The sequence below is a fragment of the Nilaparvata lugens genome, chromosome 4 (assembly GCF_014356525.2).
Source record: "Nilaparvata lugens isolate BPH chromosome 4, ASM1435652v1, whole genome shotgun sequence".
NCBI lineage: Eukaryota > Metazoa > Arthropoda > Insecta > Hemiptera > Delphacidae > Nilaparvata > Nilaparvata lugens.
Window position 1 is genome coordinate 17,919,386 of NC_052507.1, and position 20,502 is coordinate 17,939,887.

Below are 20,502 nucleotides of genomic sequence, written 5' to 3' on the forward strand. Positions count from 1 at the left end.
TTATGTATTAATTTATGATTTTGCAATAATGTATAAAAATATGCAATAATTAGTACTGAAAATAACTGAGAAACAAATATCAATTCCAAAAAAAAACAACAATTAGGTTGTTTATAAAATATATATTCTAAATAATCAATATTATTTAGTTTTGGACATAGAAATCCTTTGAAATTCGTTTAAAATGAAGTTGTATTTACCTAATAGAGCTTTAGCTCGCCGCTTTCTTGTTCTGGATACATCTAAATATTGGTCGTGGTCTCTAGAATGGCTTTCTATACTGTAGTCTGGAACTAGGACAACGTCTTTGCTCTGCTTTGGATCGGTTGTGATGAAATGTCTGGCTACTTGTAGGATGGCCTCTCGCAGATCGACCAAAATTTCTAGAATAAAAATTACAGAGGTTACTGTGGAACCTTAACGGACAGTTATGAGCTAATTCTCTCGACTGAATAAATTGAACGATTGATTTATTTATTTTCTTTATTGAGAGCGGAGTGAGGACTCTAGGACCTCTCTACCACATAACCCTTAACTAGAGTCTGATTGAAATTGGTAGATACCTGAACCTCTAGCTGGCAAGAGATTTTAGGAATCTCAAACTTATCAAATAGGCAACTAAACTTTGAAACCGTATGTTTCAGTACATTCAGAATTCTATAGAATTGCAGGTTACCGAGAAAATTCAACTTTTCAAAACAGTCAGCAGTCACATAAACTATAATTAGGGAAGAAACGCGTCAGTGGAAATCTTGATTTCATAGCCACAGTCATAACCATCATAACCAAACATAACCATCTTATCATAGCCACAAACACATTTGATTTTTTTATTAAGAGATAGAGTTCAGCTATTCTTAGTTGGACATTCTTTTTATCAAGAATACGTTTTCCATTGACTTAAGATGTTATTGTTTCCAATAATATTGTTATCATTGATCTTAAATCTTGAAGCCTTATTATGCAGAGCCACAGCTGTGGCCGCCATTAGCGATTTTCAGAGAAATCACATCAATCACATCAGAAATAACAATCAAATCAGTGTGATTTCTACGAAAATCGCTAATTGCGGCTACAGCTGAGGCTTTGTATAATAAGGCTCTTAGCTCAATAGAAATTCAAGTTTTCCAACAATCTTGATCTAATTATCAACTAAAACTATCACTAATATGTTACCCAACATGCAGCAACACAATAATAGATCAGACGTGTACCTGTTTGCCGAATGTTTTTCGATTTGATATCTTCTTCAGTTACTTCATCGCCAAATAATATAAGCTGAATCACAGACTTGGATTTCTTCATTTGCCGCCTACAAAACAACGATTTCTATTATTTAAAAATAATGCTCAATCACAGAAAAACATTACACTACTACTATTAAATACACGAGCTATGAACAAACCAATTACAATAATGTCTTACTTTTTCACCGGTGAAGATTACAGATTACAGTACGGTAGTGATCATTATACTTGAACCAAAAAAGGCTCCATTACGAATAAATAGTTTTAATGCAAATAATTACACGTACGAAACAGTTGTTGCCTATTGTAAAATTGCAAATAACCGATTACAGAAGTTCAATGCACGATGTACGTTTTCTCAACAAGTAGCAATGAATTAAATTTATTGAATGAGAAGTTATTAAGAGGATAATATTTAGCTTGAGGTGTGATGTTTAAAATTATGCATTTCAACAATTGAATACCGCGAATGAATTTAAAATAAAATAAATCACAGTAAAAAAACTGTCAAATAGTTTTACATATTAACACAAAAAATGTGTCAACAAATTAATTCTTGAGTTGAATTTTTAAAAAAGGAAGAAAAATGTTTTGGCTGAGAGAGCTGTAGTGTCTTTTCCAAAAAAAAATTAGGTATAAAAAAGAGTTGAGGAAGTAATGAAACTTTGAAAATATAAATAGCTTAATTTATGTTCAAACTATAATGGATCATAATTGGAATTAATGAATAACGATTGGAAAAAAATGAAAAGTGATTCTTTATAGCTAGTAATATAACACGGAGGAAAATTGAATGATTTATCAGAAAACAAAAATCTGAATAAACTGAATGATTGGGAACTCTGTAAATAAAGACAAATGGATGCGAATCATAATACTGTATATTTACAGACTGTTGTAATAAATTCGAAAGTCATGGTGAACGCAATTAAAAAATATTCATTACAATAAGTGATAAATGAAGTATTAATGAATCACATTCAAGAGAGTGTATCTATTAAATCATAGAACATTGTTTAACAACTACAATATTTGTGACGTTTTATTAATACTAATAATAATATTCATGATCATTGAACTTTTCCGACTATTAGACAATAGTTCCTTTTAAAAAGTAATATTACAATAATGACACAGATCTACTTGATCTACACCGTTAATCAATAATAAGTAAATAATCAATAATTATTGGAGAATTCAAGTGAATGTGGCTAATTTAAGAGATATAAATGTAAATTTGGCAAAATATGATTCAAATACTGTCAGGTATTCAACAGTCAGGATAAAAAATATATAAAACAAAATAAAACCATTTTAAATCCAAAACAAAAACAATGAATTTATCTATCGTCTATAAATATTTAAATACTTCAAGTTGAAGTCAACAGTTAGTAAGAAAATCAGTCCTATAAAAAAATTTACCTTACAACAAGTATTTAACAACAATGATAATAAGATTTGATTATATTTAAAATCTACAATGCCAATAAGTTGGAAAGATTATCATCAATTTTAAAATAATGAAATCATGACACAATTAAATTTCAGTGTTAACAAAGAGATGTCCTAAAATGTACAATTGACATTTTTCAAGGGTAATTTATTTAAGGGTATAATGCTTCAATAGAAATAATGACCTTATCTAATATATGTTAATGTAAGTTATTGGATCAGACTACTAATAAGCAAAATGAACTTGAAAAATTGAGCCAGAAAATAATCGTGATGAATCATAATAAGCCTTATTATATAAACAATGCAGTAAAACAAGAATGAATATAACAAGCCCCCTGGGCTGAAGAACTCGCTAATTTCAGGATATTGACGACTTATTTATAGCTTAGTAAATCCTAAGAGGAGATATTAACAAAGAGCTACACTTTTGAATAGGCTACATGCGACTGACAGTTTTGTTTATATGCATGGATGTGTTTTGATCATACAAGAATAAATTGACAAAATGAAATGATAAGTTGACAAAATCAAATTTTTAATAATAGATTATACGCTATTTTAAAACAAAACGAATATATCAATAAGATGCTACTACTGTGAACACAATTGAGAATAATCATGGTTATATAATTCTAACATAAGGTCGATATTTGAATACTTCAAATACTAATTCACTCTATACTAATATACTATTCTGACTAACTAGGTAGTTGAAATAATCTACTGGTATAAAAATTATCACATATCCCTGAATATTACAAGGAAGACAAGTCTTATGCTAACTGTGTAGTTATACAGCTGCTCTAAGGAAAAGTCTACATTATTTCACTGCTTGGGACTTGACTTGATGAATTTCTAAATGATGAATAGTCATCAATCACTTCACTCAATTAATTCTAACAATAAAAATTGAGAACAAGATTTATGTGCTACATTTTTCAAGATTTAGAGAGTTAAAACTAAAACAGGAGCCAAAACATCAGCAGCAAAATATAATTTTCAAGATTGAAGGAAGAGTCAGTCCAGTATTAAAAGAAATTGAGAAACTTAGTAATTATTGTTGTGAAAAATGATTCATAAGTTTACAAAACATAATAGGTTTGAAAGAATAATTAACTATACTTGAAAATGCAGGACTCTACAGATTTGAATAGGAAGCTATCTAATTAAAATTCAAATTAAATTAGATTATTGTGCAAATAGCATTCCTTATTTCATATCCCTTATTGCATGCAGTCTATTAGAGTAAAGTATACGACCAAATTTAATAGGAATTCCATGCACTATGAGATAAATCAATAATAATAATAATCATTGTTGCCATGCAAAGTATGGGAAGTGTTCTTAAGAAAAGTTTTACAGTGTTGTTCAAATCATACACTACTCTATGACAGTAACTCTTACTTTTGATGATTGAACGTATCGATCAACTACTTTTACTGTTTGAAATAGTAGTCCAGTCAATATAGACATAAAAAGGGGTGTCCTTGCAATTTATATGGTAGTTCTGATTTTTTAATATATTATTTTGATACATGAAAGAAGTTAAGAACCAATTTCTTCCAGAAAAAAATCCTAGTTTTCATCTATTTATGCCAAATCCAGTGATCGGACAGACAGAAAAATTTACTCTCGACTTTTTTTAGATTATAAAATTCTAAATAAAATGAGTTCATTCGGAACTCTCTATCTCCAATGAGTACTGAGTTATGATTTTTCAAAAATGAGTGAAATTTTAAGAAGAAATCAACTTTGATGAATTTTAGTTTTTGATCAACAATATCTCTTCCGATTGTAACCATTTAGATGTATAATTCAAAATCACTTTGGGCGTAATTTTGTGCTCTACAATCTGAAACCAGGTAGAGCGCTCTATTTCATATAGATTTCCAGGTACACCTGACAACAATGCTCCTTGTATTGTGTAAAACGCCTAATTTTTAGCTTCAACAATCATCACCAACTAAATTTTTCTCACCTTGATATTTCGCACGATGATATAAGTTTATGAGATTATGTTCTATGAGAATCACCCGTTAGATGCACTTCATTTCAGTATTTCCTAGTGGAGAGGCGCGCGTAAGGACACCTCAAGGATCAAAATTTCAAACACTCATAACTCTTGACACAATGCTCGGATCTCATCGAACTACACTTCATTCTTCTCGGCTCGTCATGGTGGTTCAAAATCATGCATCGTAAGTCGAATTCGGTCAAGAAATAGAAAATTTCTTGTTAAGAGTACTTAACCGGTATTTCAATACACAGAAAAATGACCAACTTCTATATTCAAAACTATGTATCTCGGTAACCCGTTATTATAAAAACATTACTTGATCTTGAAATGTACAATATAATCTTCTCTTTCATTCGCTGTAAACGATTCATGGAAGAAATGTTCGTAAATTGAGATTCGATTGTAAAGAAAATCCGGAAATTGAAGATATTTCTCTCATATTCATTTATTATTACATTCCACAATCACAATATCAAATTAATGATTGGGAGAGAATCAACAGGATAAACCCAAAACTGTTTCTCTCCCTAATTTTGATGAAAATGGTCAAATATTAACGGTCTTGGCATGATAGGAAAAAGTTATTCAAGATGAATTATAGGCAACTAAGCTCATAGAGCATGAAATGATCTAAATTTCGAATTAATCGTGAGTTTCTATGATGCATCAAACTCGTTCTAGAAACTCTTTATTAACAGTAGAATCACGAAAAAAATAAAATCCTCATTTTAAAAATCTTCTGTAACGTTCGAATAGTATTAGAATCGAAAGTACTGTATTATTCATTGGAGTGGGGAAAGGGAGAGCACTTTCACAACCTCACTAGATTTGGGAATTTTATCTGAAGTAGTTCACAATATATGCTGCTATGAATATAGAAAGTGGCCATTTTTTGTGTATGGGAATATGGGCTTGAGTACACTCAACAATAAACTTTCCATTTTTCGACCGAATTTGACTTATTATGAACGATTTTGAACCGCCTTGACGAGCTGAGAAGAATAAAGTGTAGTACGAAGTGTGTAGTATGGAGTGTGGTATGATGAGATCCAAGCATTGTGTCAAGAGTGTTTGAAATTTTGATCCTTGAGGTGTCATGAGCGCCTCTCCACTAGGAAATACTGAAATGAAGTGCATCTAACGGGTGATTCTCATAGAACATAATCTCATGAACTTATATCATCGTGCAATATATCACTGTGAGGACAATTTAGTTAGTGATGATTGCTGAAGCTAAAAATTAGGTGTTTTTTTTCACAATACAAAGATCATTGTTGTCAGGTTTACCTGGAAATCTATATGAGATAGAGCACTCTACCTGGTCTCTCATATTGTAGAGCACAAAATTACGCCCATTGGGATTTTGAATTACACATTTATAAACACCAAATAATATATTAAAAAACAGAACTACAATATGTATTGCAAGCACCAATATATATAGTGACTAGACTATAGTAGGATTTTGTGGGCACTAAATCGTTAACAAGCTCAACTATTTGCTGGTATAAGGCACTCGAACAACTATTTTTACTGTTTCAACTACTCATTTTTTGTAGACACTACACAGTTAAAAAGCTAACCTATTTCCTGATAATAAGGCACATGATAACTTCTTTTAATGTTTGAACTAGTCGGATTTCGTGGACTATTTATATTTGAACTAGTAGTATTTAGTGGGAAAGCGAGTTTTTGCTGAGGGCGGCAGAACACAACCGACGACCAAGTTAGACAAGCCATGCACAATAGCGTGCGCGAAGCGCTTGAGCAGTGCTGCTAACCTGGTGAGGTGCTGCTTGGGCAGATGGCGCGCTGACTCGGGGTCTCCCACCAGGTAGCCTCCCTCGTCCGCCATCAGGTAGGCCAGGTGACGGCGGCGGTGCGTCTCCAGCACGATGTCCGTCAGCTGTGTCGACACCTCCCATGATACCTGAAAGCACATATTAATTCAAGTATTCGATCCAATGAATGTGAAGTATAACACTCAAAAATATGAAAGTGATGACTCAACCTAACTACACTTGGACTGTTGTATTAATTAGGATTGTAACCCTTTTTGGATTTTACTTTTCTAGAAGTTTTGTGCTTCTAAATATGAAAGTGATGACTCAAGACTCAACCTAGCTACATTTGGACTGTTGTATCAATTAGAATTGGAACCGTTTTTGGATTTAACCTGTGGTATTTTTCTAGAATTTTTGTGATTCTGAATGATTCATTGAATAAATGACTGATTGAATCGCTTTACGGCTATTTCCTCGTGATTTATTTGTTTTTAAACAAATTTGGCCCTGTTTTTGGACACTTATTCAATATGATGGTTTCTCGATCCATTCCGAGCTGCGATGTATTAACACACTTTTTGATGTATTTTACACGACATGCAGTCAAAGTAAATAAGAAAATTAGTTCACTTACTGACTGGAGCACTTCAAACGGCTAGCGTTCATTTTCAACCTAGAAATATACTGAACTACCAAGTTGAAAATGAATGCAAGCCGATCGAAAGTACTACAGTCAGTAAGTGAAAAAATTGCTTATTTACTTAAAATAACTAACTGCTCTGCATGTCGTGTAAAATATATGAAAAAGGGTGTACTTATTGAATTTAATGAACCATCAAGTACATAAATGTAATAGGTAGTTCATCAGATTTAATAAATGACCTGTAATGAGATTAACGTCAGCACCTGACGTTTAACATTAGTTTGCTATCCTTGTCTGTCATTAGACAAGGCATATAGCTCTATCCCTTTCTACCTCAGCACTGTTTCCAAATCATTTGCTGGCTATGAATAAATATAATGAACTACCAACATATTTTTATATCAATTATGGAAATATATTATGGGATCATAAGAAAAAATATTTTCTTGTAAAAAATATATATATTTGAGATAGAGTTGATCATTATTAATAAGAATCAACCAATAATATTACATCGTAGTAATATTACATACTAGAATAGCTTGAATCGCAGCTACCTATTATAGAAGGCGGTGGTAACAGAGAGTTAAAAACTCTGCTGTCCTATAATTTACATTGACTTTATAGCGTGAATCTTACTATAGAAACCTGTCATTATTTTTATATAATTTGAAAAGATTATTTATTTTTGGACGATGGAAAATTAAACTGTTCTAAGGAGTGAAATTCTCAAATTCTTAGAAGTGAAGACTTGCCCTAAAATAATTTATTTCTGTATTTTATGTACATGTATATTGATAATAAAAATTCAAGTGTAAAATCTTATTTATTAAGTTCTGAGTTATGATTGGAGAGTATGAAGTATTCACACGTTATGGTACACTTGGAAAAGCCATGTAAATTTGAGTTCCTCATTATCTCTGTTCCCCTCTTCAGCTACCTTCAACATTCTTCTAAAATAATTAAGTAGGCACTACTATTTTAAATGGAAAACTTTAAAAGAAAAACATATCTCACTTTGAAAAGATTTTCGATATTGTCAATTGATCCTGGAATGTCTGACAATGCATTGAAAATCTGAGCTGAGTTTTCAAGCGGTTTCAATGATGGCTCTGAAACATTTCAAACAGAAAACCTAATTAGTTGGTCAATTGAAACATTTTTCATTTCATTATTATTATCTGAGCTTATTGATCGTGTTGTATTCATTCTAATCTTGAATTCATCTACTAAAACAGAAATAGAGAAGAAATAGAAAACATGGCGCCTCAACTAACATCTATAGAATTACAACCTTTCTTTCAAATGCTCTCTAATTATTTTATAGTAATTGTTTTAATGACTGAATAAGACTCAGAGTTCTTTACAAAGAAGATGAGAAATGAGTTCAAGTAATAAGATATTAAACATATTTAGGTTCAATTCATTTTGTGGAATATTAGCAAGGAACTAGAAACAATTTAAATAGGCTAGTCAACATCAAGTTAAAATTAACTTTTCACACTTTAAGGTACTTAGGTTGGTTTTTTGCTGGAACTTATTCTCAAACAAATCATAATAGAATCTTGATTGCATATTCAAAACTAGTCTGCCAAGAGTGCATCAACAAAAAGGATTACTCTGATATCTTCCCTCATCTTATCAAGACTCATCGCTTAGGCGATATGATACTTTTAATGAAGATCATTTACATTTGTTGAATGTTTTATCGAATGCACAATGTAAGTAATGAGCAATGAGTATTCAGAGTGAGTTTTTCTACTTTGTGAATAGAGGGGGAATTATACAAATCAATTTGTGTTGCAATATAGATCGGGAGTATGATACAATGACCATGAACCAATCGCAAATTAATTCACTCAAGAATTTGAGTGACTTCTTGAGTGAATTATTTCAGTCAATATTGTTTGGGATCATCAAAGATAACCCAATTCACGATTCCAATCCCTGTACGCTACTAGCTCTGCAAATCTGTTACAAATCATTTAATGTAATTGATATTAATCAAAAAGTTGAAGTATATGCTTACCAATAGTTGAAATAAAATAAAAACATCTTCCAGAACGCTTATATGCAAGTATTTTATTAAAGCATAACATGTTTCAACTTATGAGAGCCATTTTTGAATATGTCATCTTAATAAAATATATTAGGGTTCTGGATGATATTTTTATTCCATTTCAATAATAGTAGTAGCCCTATATTGGCGAAGACGATGTATTTTTTGTAAATATTGAATATCCAATAAAATTATATTCTATTGAAGGAAAAACAAATGCTCACCAATAAGTTTAAGCATGCCAAGAGATATCTGGAAGATGACTATCGATCCATCGAAGAAAAACATATCCCATATTCTAAGTAGTAGTTTCATATGTACAACTGACGCATAGATTGTCAGGAACCAGTGCAATGTAATGAGACTGATTTCAATATCGTGCTGCCTCAGGACTTCGTCCACTTCGGGTAGGTACGAATCTATTAAAGCTCTCAACACGCGTTGGTCTGCTTGAACACCTGATAAAATACACACAAAAATATCGAATAATTAAATTTATTCAAATATCTAATCAATTCAAGTCAAACGAGAATAGCTTATTAGTCTTCAACTAGTTGCTATAATAATGGTAAAAAGTGAAAAAACATGGAATAAAATATCAATAGAGAAACAAATCAAGTTACATGATTCTCTATTAGGAATTGGGTTGCTAATTTGGATTTGAAAAACTCAGAGCGAAATAAGGCTACCTCGAAATAAAATTTTGAACACTTTCTTGCAACAAGTCCTCCTAATGTAAGATACACTTGACCATATTATTTCTACAAATCAAATTTAGAATCTACTGTCTAAATCATGAATTGAAGCTGAAATATCAACGTCTGCAATGGACTGTTTCATTGTATTTTTTCTTTTATTCAATTAATTTCCATCATTTGATTACCTTGAAGTCATGACTTCTGATTCTAGATAACGCGGCAGTTGTACCTCAATATCACTCTGTATATTTCTAGTTATTTTTAATCAATATCTATAGTACACCAATATTCTAAAGAAACAGTTGTTCTATTTTATCCAAGTTGGGTATCTAATGTCTCAGTTTTTCACACAATTTGAAAAAAATTCATTTTTTATTAAATTTTCCAACTTTTCATTCATTTGTATTGAATGATTTTGGTGATGTTTGGTATTAGTTTGTAACTTAGCATTGTATTGAGTGCGGCTACGCCCCAACTTCACCCTCCTTGGTTTAAAATAAAGACGGCAATTCAATTCTATAGACAGAGTAATTTGAAGAAGAATAGCTTACCGAGCAGTGATGGTGAATAATAGGATGCAGGTAATATGTCCTCAACTATTGTACACATGAGCCAGAACGCATCTTCCTCTTCCATGAAAAGTAGCAAACTTCCAGCAATCATACCTGATCCTTGGCAGTATCTACAAAATAACAACACAATATGAGGAGATTCATAACAACGAGAATTTAAAGATAAACAAAGGAAATAACGATCATACCCCAAAGAGTTTAGGATGGATGTGGACAGCAGTCAAGTTATAACGGATAAGTTATAGTCTGCCTAAACTGCCATGAGCCCTGAAAGATTAAGCCGACCCTCGCTCCCCCCACGCGCAGGCACACACGCCCGGCCAACCTGCGCCATTGATATACTACGTAGTATACAGGTAGGAAGACCGTCTCTTTACTCTCACACACACAAAAGGAGACTGCGCTTGTGTGTGTGAGTAGTAGGAGGGTCGGCTTAATCCTTCAGAGCTCATGCCTGTTTGGACAGAGTATATTTTCCTCTATTTCTCCCTTATTTTTTCTCTTTTAAATTATTTTTATCTACGACTATGTTATAATGAAAACACCGGGATTATTAGAACAAGAAACACTGACCCAATATCGGGATAGAGCCAAGCCAGCGCACTGAGCACCATATTATTCAAAACATAGTCCTATTATAAACCCGGATTCACTTTACAATAATTTTGGTATGTGTTTGTACGTACCATCAGCAATTCACGAAATTACGAGTTATCCTACAGAAATGTTACTCGGGAATAAACTTGGTTGTACTCCTAACACCGGGATGAAGTATTAGAATATGAATGCAAGAACTGACCCAATATCGAGATAGAGCGACGTGAGAGCCCTGAACACCATATTATTCTGATAACCATACTAATAACCATATTATTCAAAACCTATTATAAATCCGGATTCACTTTACAATCTTATTATGTGTTTGTATCATCAGAATTATACGAAATTTACGAGTTATCCTACAAAATTGATACTTGGGAATAAACTTGGTTGTACTCCTAATACCGGGAAGAAATATTAGAATATGGATGCAAGAAATGACCCAATATCGGGATAGAGCCAAGCGAGCGCCCTGAACACTACATTATTCTAATAACCATATTATTCAAAACATTATAAACCCGGATTCACTTTACAATCTTATTATGTGTTTGTATCGTTAGCACTTTACGAAATTACGAGTTGTCCTAGACATTTTACATGGGAATAAACGTGGTTGGAATGTTGGAAACTCAATATCGTGATGAAGTGGATGCAAGAACTGACCCAATATCGGGATAGAGCCAAGCTAGCGCCCTAAGCACACGCCTAAGACGAGGCACACCCGTGCTGTTCATGTCATTGAAGCAGGCGTTGGCCGGAAATGTGCGCAACAAGTCCTTCTCGATCTGCTTCGATGTCACCAGCACATCGCTGTTCGACGACTTCACGATGTCCTTGTAGCTCATGTCGTAGCTCTGCTTCTTGGCTAGGGCACCTGTCACACATCACAAACTATTAATATGATGGGATTCACAATATAAATTCAGCACCTGACTAACATTGGTTTGCTATCCTTGTCTGACATCGAACAAAGCAGATATACCTTTTTCTAACTCTGCACCGTTGCCAAATCGTTTGTACACTGCATAGATATCCAATCTCAATTATGAAAATTTAATACCTATTAAATCATGAAAAATTATTTTTGTTGGCGAATAAAATATAATTGATCATTAATAGCAAGAATCAACAATTAATATTGAATCATATATATACCGGGATGACTTGATTCACAACTATCTAATATAGAAGGCGGTGGTAACAGGGAATTGGCAACTCTAAGAAAAGTATAAAATGAAGAGTTTTTACATGTAATCGAACACTGTGTTGTGATGAATAGAGTCTTGTGCTGAATAGTCTTTAGTTAAACTGCATTGGGTTTTCGTGTTGTTGTGTCGTATAGTATTGAAGCTATAATACTGTATTGTAGAAGGTGTTGTATTACAAGTCATCCATGAAACAGGCACATGGTAACTATATTATAATTTACAAGTACTCCAAATTCATTAGATTATTTCAAAACTCAACATAATACAATTCAAAATAGAATGGAACAGGATATGGCATATCTAAACAAATTTTAAAGCTTGATTCGCATGAATGAATAAATTTAAACAGTACATAGATTCAAGGTCAATTTATTGCATAGTCTGTTCATCAAACTTGCAATTATCCAATTGTTTGCTGCTGAACGTCAAGGTCTCAGCTACTTGAAACACTATACTATGTTATTGAATTATTATTGAATTGAAAGATTCCCAACACAAAAATCTAATCAACTGTAAACTGAATGCAATCATCAGTGAATCTATTATGATTCCGGTATGTTATGAAAACTGATTCTCATTTGATAGGTACCATTGTACCATAAAGAGACAGAATTGCCGTACACGATTATTAGTATAATTCTTATTCGTACTATTTGAAACTGAATTAGCCTATCTATCTTTCGGTGGCATAACAATCGAATTAATAATAGGAGATTTAAAAGATGCTTACACTGATGAAATTGATACTAAAATATTATTCCCTGAATTTATATTTTTATACTGGATTTTATAATGGAAAACAATAAAACATTTGTTGAGTACTGAGTGAATCAGTATATTGCAAAAATAGTATATTGAAATAATTACTTGGTACAGAATAATAAGCCTATAATGAGGACAAATTATAAGCCTATAAAACCTTTAATAAGGCCTAATTATAAGCCTATAATAAGGCCTTTTAATTATTATTTAATTATAAGCCTATAATTAAAGATTTCGATGACAACAGGTGGATCACCTTTAGCATTGCTATATTTGGAGTCGAATAACTGAAGGTGGTAATAAAAGTTAAAGAGAACTACTATTAGAAACTGAATTTGCTACAATAACATATTAAACTTTATGTGCAACCTCACTAGCTTGCCTATTATTTTATTTCTACTAATTCTATTTACTATTTAATAAGAAAGGATTTTCCAATAAAAGCATTCAGTATAACAAGTATTAAATAAATGAACATAAATGTAATACTTGCCAGACATCCTCATCCATATTTGTGACCTGAGAGAATGGGGGATGCCATCCCTCACCATTTCCCTCAGCTTGTCAGTCTTTGGTAATTTTATGTCAACATTATCCCACGAAAGGTTCGATGTTTCTTTGTTGTGACTGAACTCCAGGTGGGCAAGCCATTTCAACCTGAAACCGTACATTAATATTTATTTAAACAAGCACAAAATCAAACCAATATCAATTTTAATTCCAATCCCATCCATAATCACCTACCATATGATCCCAACAATCACATTATCTTATGGTAAATTATTATAATCCCTTGACATTGAGGATAAATTTTCATGCAAGATAATCACTGCCTCAAATATTATGTAACTTGGCGTTTCAGTTAAGTGAAGAAAATCATTAATTATCCATCCGTTATGGATTATTTGAATTCTAGATTATTCTCTAGTTTGTTTACCTGTGCTGTGGATCTTCGATAAACTGAGCTGCCACCAAACTGTTAGTGGTTGCAGTTTCCTCTTCAACGTCCAGCCGAAACCCAAATTCATCGTAGCTGCAATCACAAATAGCTGAATAAATTCCAGTGCAACTGAGATGCAGATACTTGAAAATCTAAAGAGCTACGAATAAGAGTAGCTGGTTTTTATTGGCGATTACAAACAAAATGCAAATATTCTAATAAATTATTCTGTGCTTATTATTCCACAATTATAAAATGAATCTATTTTTTTTTGTTCAAGTTCTATTGATGATCTATAAGTACTACTGACTACAGTAACTATATAACTGTTCTGTACTATTGACTACTGTACAGAAAGTCAAATTTGATAGTTAATGGTTAATAATTATGTTCACGTTTTCTCAAATCTACACATGGTTGTATAGTTAGAAAAACAAAACAACTCAAGGAAGCAACCATATATTATTGTGATTCAGTTTACAATAATTTTATCGTAGAAGAATTATTTCTTAGAGAATTACATGTTCTACATCGATAAAATAGGAGAACATAAATTATATTCCAATTCTGAAATAGAGTTTGAGTGAAATTCAAGTATAGATACAAGAATAACCAATAGCAAATTATATCATTGCATCTGAGTGTATTACACGAAGAAGTAAAAGCACACTTATATTCATTATTCTCAAAAAATATTAAAATATAATACTAATATTCATAGTAATGTGAAGAAATAATATTACAATAAATTGTGACCTACTGCTTTAGCTTTCCTGACATAAAGGGAAGACTGCTTCATATTTTCAAGACTAGATCAATATGGTTCTTTTGAGTGTTATGATGCAACATTGTAGAGATGTGGGTTTTTTAATTAATTCGCAGCTAAAGAGCTTATTCTTATTCACAGTCTCGCCTCTTGATTGATTCTTGTCTGAAAGGTTCTTTAATCTGAATTACATTAGTGATCTTGATAATATCGGGTTTCGAGGTCGAATGGAAGGAGACTGATTTCCATACAAATGATGGTTGAGAAATCTACAATCAGAACACTGATTGTTCCACAGTGATGCAGAGGCACAAATATGTTGATATAGATTACCACTGTTGCTGTGACAAAATGATGCTTTTGGGGCAGGGGATGCTAACAAATTCAACAAGCTTTAGTTATTGCTATAAACTAGCAAATATAAAAAAATAAAATTTGATATAGACCTAGTTTTTATTTCTGTGTTGTTGTGAAGGTGATGTTGTGGTATATATCCATACTGAATTCATATCCACTGGAGTTTTTTTGGATTGATATTGGTGTAAAAATCGAGACTAATATCACAAATTGTTCTCATAAAACCGTGGTTTTGACAATATCAAGTAGATTTTTTTGTGTATGATGCCCATATGAGCTTTTCGCTTGTGCGTGGGTAATGGGAAGTGCGAGGGTGAATTATGAGATGATCAAACATCCATATCTATTCGATGGGATTCAGCGGGATTCGAACCCTTGACCAACCCATCCAATAACACGGATTAAGCCACCTTGTACACTTAATGTGGGGAGTCCCTGACGGAGGTTCCACCTGCCCTGAGTATATAATTTAAACCGTCAATGGGTTTCTCGACTGTTGCATATTAGCCGGAACCCACAGTTTAGTGTGCCTATCCGATAACACGTATTAAGTTACCCTATACTTAATGAGTACAGTCAATAATTCTGTCGAGGCTATCTTGTTTACACGATACTTTTGCATGTAATGATGAGAAACATGAACCAAAGAGAAAATATAGCTTAATCCCATGACTTATGTCGTTCATGCCAATTTATGGTTAACTCAAGCCGATTACTGTCGACTACTATCTATTATTACTGTTTTGGCCGGGTGAGAGAGTAAGAATGGCACAGTATGAGAAAATACCAGCGTCACATAGCTTCACGAAAAAGAACTACGAGGACTATCGGCTTGAGTTAACAATGGAATTTGGAACATAAACGCCCATATCATTGAATATCATTGGATATCATTGAATGTATCTTTTTGCTATGCATTAACTTACTGATAGTCGAGCTATAGTGAGGTCCACGTTATAATGACAATATTTGTTCAACTTTGGTTTTGCTATCCTTGCCTATCATTCGACAAAGCCAGTGATACTATCCTTTTCTAGGTCCACAACTATGCCAATTATGTTTTTGACAGTGTAGAAATATAATTAATTAATGCAGAGAATCGGCATCGCTATTCTCCTATCTTTATCCACTGCCATTATAAAGTGGACCTCACTATAGTTGGTGTTGAGACTATCTTGTTTACGAGATACGTTTGCATGTAAGAATGTGAATCATGAACTGACTGATAGTTAAGGTGGATGGTGTTGAGACTGTCTTTACGATTCATGTAAGAATGTGTAATATGGACTGACCGGTTGGTGGTCAGTTCACCGGCGTCGCTGTGGATTTTGTTGAGGATGTCCTGCGGCCACATGCTGGGCGTGAGAGCGGAGAAGGGGCCGCCTGGACTGGGTGTGAGCGAGTCCGCGCCCAGGCCGATGCCTTCATGGCCGTTCAATACCGCACAGTTTTCCACCTCATCGTCGTCCGAAACCGCCGTCTCCACCCGCACCTGCCACAATTCAATGCTTACAACATTATCTGGTTGGTAAGGATATTGAAAAAGTCATTAGAAAATTAATATATCGAAAAAGGAAAGTATAAAGTAGAGACTCTTATGCACCACTAACACGCGCATTTCACTTTCCATCAGCTGATGCTATGCTAATTATATCTGTAACTTACTGTTTCTGTACAAATACAGATGAAATAAGAATAGCTACAGCTGATAAAAAGTGACATGCAAGAGTTCGTGGCGCATAAGTCTGTACGCACCTTTAAAAATTATGGATATTAGAAAAAGAAAATATTAGAGAATATAGTTTCTTAATCAAATTACTTACATTAATATAAGAGAGCATTTATATAGAATGATTATAACACAGAATAAAACTAATGAAATAAGAGTAGCATTCACTTCATAAAAATTTCAGTTGATCAAGAAGGTGCCCGGGTATACACTTCAGTACGGTAACATGATAGTCTGCATATTCTGTTTACATTGATGTTAAAATCTATGTTTGACCAAACCGTTGATCGCTCTACTCTATAAGGCCCAGTTACACGTTGGTTTATTGAATTTAACAGTTTTCAACAGGATGCCATCATTTTTACTTTAGAAGTTCAATTCTTAAGTTACAACTCCAGCCGCGCGGCTGTGTATTATAACTTAATGCATATTATTGTAGTCTATGAATGTCGACATAATTTAGGCTAAAATATACAGTAATGGACTACAGCCGTTAATACAGCGCGGCTAGAGTCGTCGCTTAGAAATAGGACACGACAGCTGAGTGCTGACCATCTAACACTAATTCTTGCCAAAATATAATATTGGTATAACAGAAAATGATTTAAATCTTCAGAGAGAGAGAAAATATCCTCTTTGCAACATTTTAAAACACTGTTTTTATCAGTGATTGATTTATGTTTACTCGTGAGATTTTGGTATGATTGAAAAAGTAATTTCAGCTCTACAAACTAGAAAAAATATTTGAATAAAATTAATTGTGTTTATAGTGTCAATGTCTCCTTCCAACATCATGATAGACTTGTTTTCTCAATCAGGTTTTAAGTCTTCTGTAATATTGTTTAGAATAGATTAAGCTGGTCAATACAATCAGCCGACAATATACAACACACCAATTTTCGCACGTTTAGTTTTCCTTTCAAATTGCTCCTAATTGGAAACATGACTAATTAGTGATTGGAATTAGATTCACAGAGTTCAAAAGAAAGTTCATAGTCGTTTTCAAACATGGATTATTACTTTCAGACTAAAATCAATGTGAAGATAATTTATGTGATACTTCAATAAGTTTTCTTCTTAATAAGCCTTTTGAACTCTTCAGGGTTTTTACTGTATAATACACATGCGATTCTTGTTGACAGGAGTTTCAAGTATATAAATATCGGATAGGAGCTCTTAACAAAACTGAGAAATAACTTGAACTCAGAATTAATAAATGGGCATTTATTGCAGGATATGTTGAAATTATAAACGGCTACTGATATGTAAACAAAACTTAAAGATCAAAGTACCCTACTACCATTTATTTCTATATTCACACAACATGTAACGAGATTTCAAGTTATTTTCAAGTTTCACACAAGATTCATGTTCGAAACATGTTGTGTAGAAATAAAAATAAAAATGTTAAAAGGGGTTTTATTGAAAGTATATTTTATAATGGATGTTCTATTCAAAATAAGCATGAAATATTTTTAGACTTCAAATTATACATTTTTGTGGTCAGTATATTAAATCTTTTTCTAAATGAATTCTACGATATTTTATGATTCAAGAAAGGGTACTAGCGGATGCCTCAAACAATATTATTGAGCAGTCCTGAAGAAAAAATTATAAATTATTGTAATTTCTTGATTTCAAACATATATTCTAAATTACATTATGCATTTAAACCAATCTATTACCACTGAACTGAATTCGAATGCAAGCTAAAACTGTAACAAAAAAGTAAATTCTTTCAACTAGGTAGTTAAAAGAATAGACTTGAACATAGAATTTATATCGAAATAATATATTGTCACTGATCTAATCATTCCAAGAGTAGCATTGAAGACAATTCAAGTTCAGTTGATAGAGAAACATAATCTTATTTCTTTATTCCCTTAAATTACTTATGAAGCATTCTAAACAAATTAATCGAAACTATGGTCAAGTGTAAGATGTTCTTATGAGCTAATGGGAGGGATTACATTTATATCACACAATTTCTGAATAGTAAGATTGGAAAAACACTAATTGATTCTTTATAGCAATAATTATACTGCATTTAAACAAATCAATCAAACTCAAATATTCCTGAAAATAATATTCACCTGTAATAATTATTGCAGAATTTAAGTTATTTAATACTTAATTAATTAGCATTAATATTATTTACCTGCAAAGAGTAATTCAGAACCATCTTATGAAGATTCAAAAAGAAGCCGATTCTAATTAAAAGGCTCCAACAGACACGAAACTATCAATCAATAGAGGAATGAATGGAGCAGTGTAACAATGAGCAGCTGAACTAAAACTGAGGCGTCTCTCTGACACGTTCAAGAGCAACTTACCAAATGAATAGAAAAATATTCAAGGCTTGAAATTGAAATGAAGATATGTTTATTCAACTGTTTCCCCAGCCGTTCAGAATAAATTTAATAATAAAGGCCATGACTTTGAACTAGTCGTTCAACAAAACAAAAAATGAAAACTCCCTGTAATCAGATAAATTCGATATGCTCATTCAACAAAATTGGATCTCATAAACTTTGTAGTTTTATTCAACAGTTTCAGGTATAGCACAATATTTTGAGGGAATGTCAATGCTTCACTTCATTTTATCTTTCTTTCTGACTCTTCTGAAACATGTATGTCATACCATTACAAATTATAACAGCTTGAAGTTGTGTTTATTAAGTTATGTTTAATTAATGTAACAATACAGTTTATCTGTAAGTTGTCTCTTTATTAAGTTTTTGGTTAGGGCTACTCTTAATATTAATGAAAAATCTAAGTACCCTTTTAATAAAAATGTATACTCACAATATGTTTCAAGATTAATGTCATTTTCAAGTAAGTGATATTAATGTTGAAACAGGTTGTGAGTAAAATTTTTTTAAAAAGGGTAACTTGAATTTTTATTTTTTGATTTCTTGATAGTTGTCTCTAATTAAATCTAATTTGTTCAATGAATTCTAAATTTATTTTGTATTGAGAATTTAATTTTTATGGAAGAAAATTTAATCATTTAATCATTAATTTAATCTGTTGCGCTCGTACAAGATTTAAAAAAAAGAATAGATTTTGAGAATAATATGCTTGCAATATTTGAGTAAACCCAAAATTTCATCTTAAACCAATTTTTTAGAAACATTGCGAGACTACTGCTGGGTCCCACATATCGGTATCAGTGGAAGTGACCGGTACAGTGAAAATATAATTCCCATAAGTTTCAATTGGACTATTCCCACTCAGCCCGGCCGAACGAGTATGGACAGTCCCATTTGAATAAATTACATTCTCACTGTACCGAGCATCTTCACTGATACTGATATACGTGAAAATCCAGCTTTGGATGTTGATTTTTCTGGTAAATCCTCAGAAGCTTATACTACTATAAGTTATGTCCATAGTGGACGTATTATCTGTTTGCACATGAGTACCTTGTTTGGGATTAAAAGGGCGGAATTTCTTCCAATAAGCCAATAGTTTCTTAATTTAATTCTCTATTCACATGGACTTCCAGCGAAGCTTAGCATAGAAGGTCATAACTACGTACTTGGTATTGCTGTATTAGCATTTGGTACAACTTGATTGTTAATGGTTATTGGTATGATCAATTCATATAGTCAAATTGAAAATGAGAAATGAGAAAGTTATTAGCCTATCCAAAATTGTTT

The 20,502-nt window shown here is 32.4% G+C and overlaps 1 protein-coding gene across 2 annotated transcripts in view; it reads right to left on the reverse strand.

Moving 5' to 3' along the window:
• The window catches only part of LOC111059321 (small G protein signaling modulator 3 homolog), a 35,560-nt gene that overhangs the window by 11,246 nt on the left and 3,812 nt on the right, over positions 1-20,502 (reverse strand). The window contains exons 1-11 of one of the 2 annotated variants that reach the window (XM_039426827.1): positions 18,999-19,172; positions 16,404-16,603; positions 13,986-14,081; positions 13,542-13,705; positions 11,742-11,952; positions 10,455-10,585; positions 9,430-9,663; positions 8,164-8,258; positions 6,501-6,649; positions 1,215-1,312; positions 201-383 (exon numbers count right to left, since the gene is read on the reverse strand). In XM_039426827.1, coding sequence (XP_039282761.1) covers positions 201-383; positions 1,215-1,312; positions 6,501-6,649; positions 8,164-8,258; positions 9,430-9,663; positions 10,455-10,585; positions 11,742-11,952; positions 13,542-13,705; positions 13,986-14,081; positions 16,404-16,603; positions 18,999-19,022 — 1,585 coding nt within the window. In that variant the 5' untranslated portion in view covers positions 19,023-19,172. Of the gene's footprint in view, positions 1-200; positions 384-1,214; positions 1,313-6,500; positions 6,650-8,163; positions 8,259-9,429; positions 9,664-10,454; positions 10,586-11,741; positions 11,953-13,541; positions 13,706-13,985; positions 14,082-16,403; positions 16,604-18,998; positions 19,173-20,502 lie in introns of those variants that run through there. The other variant, XM_039426826.1, reaches the window with a different exon arrangement.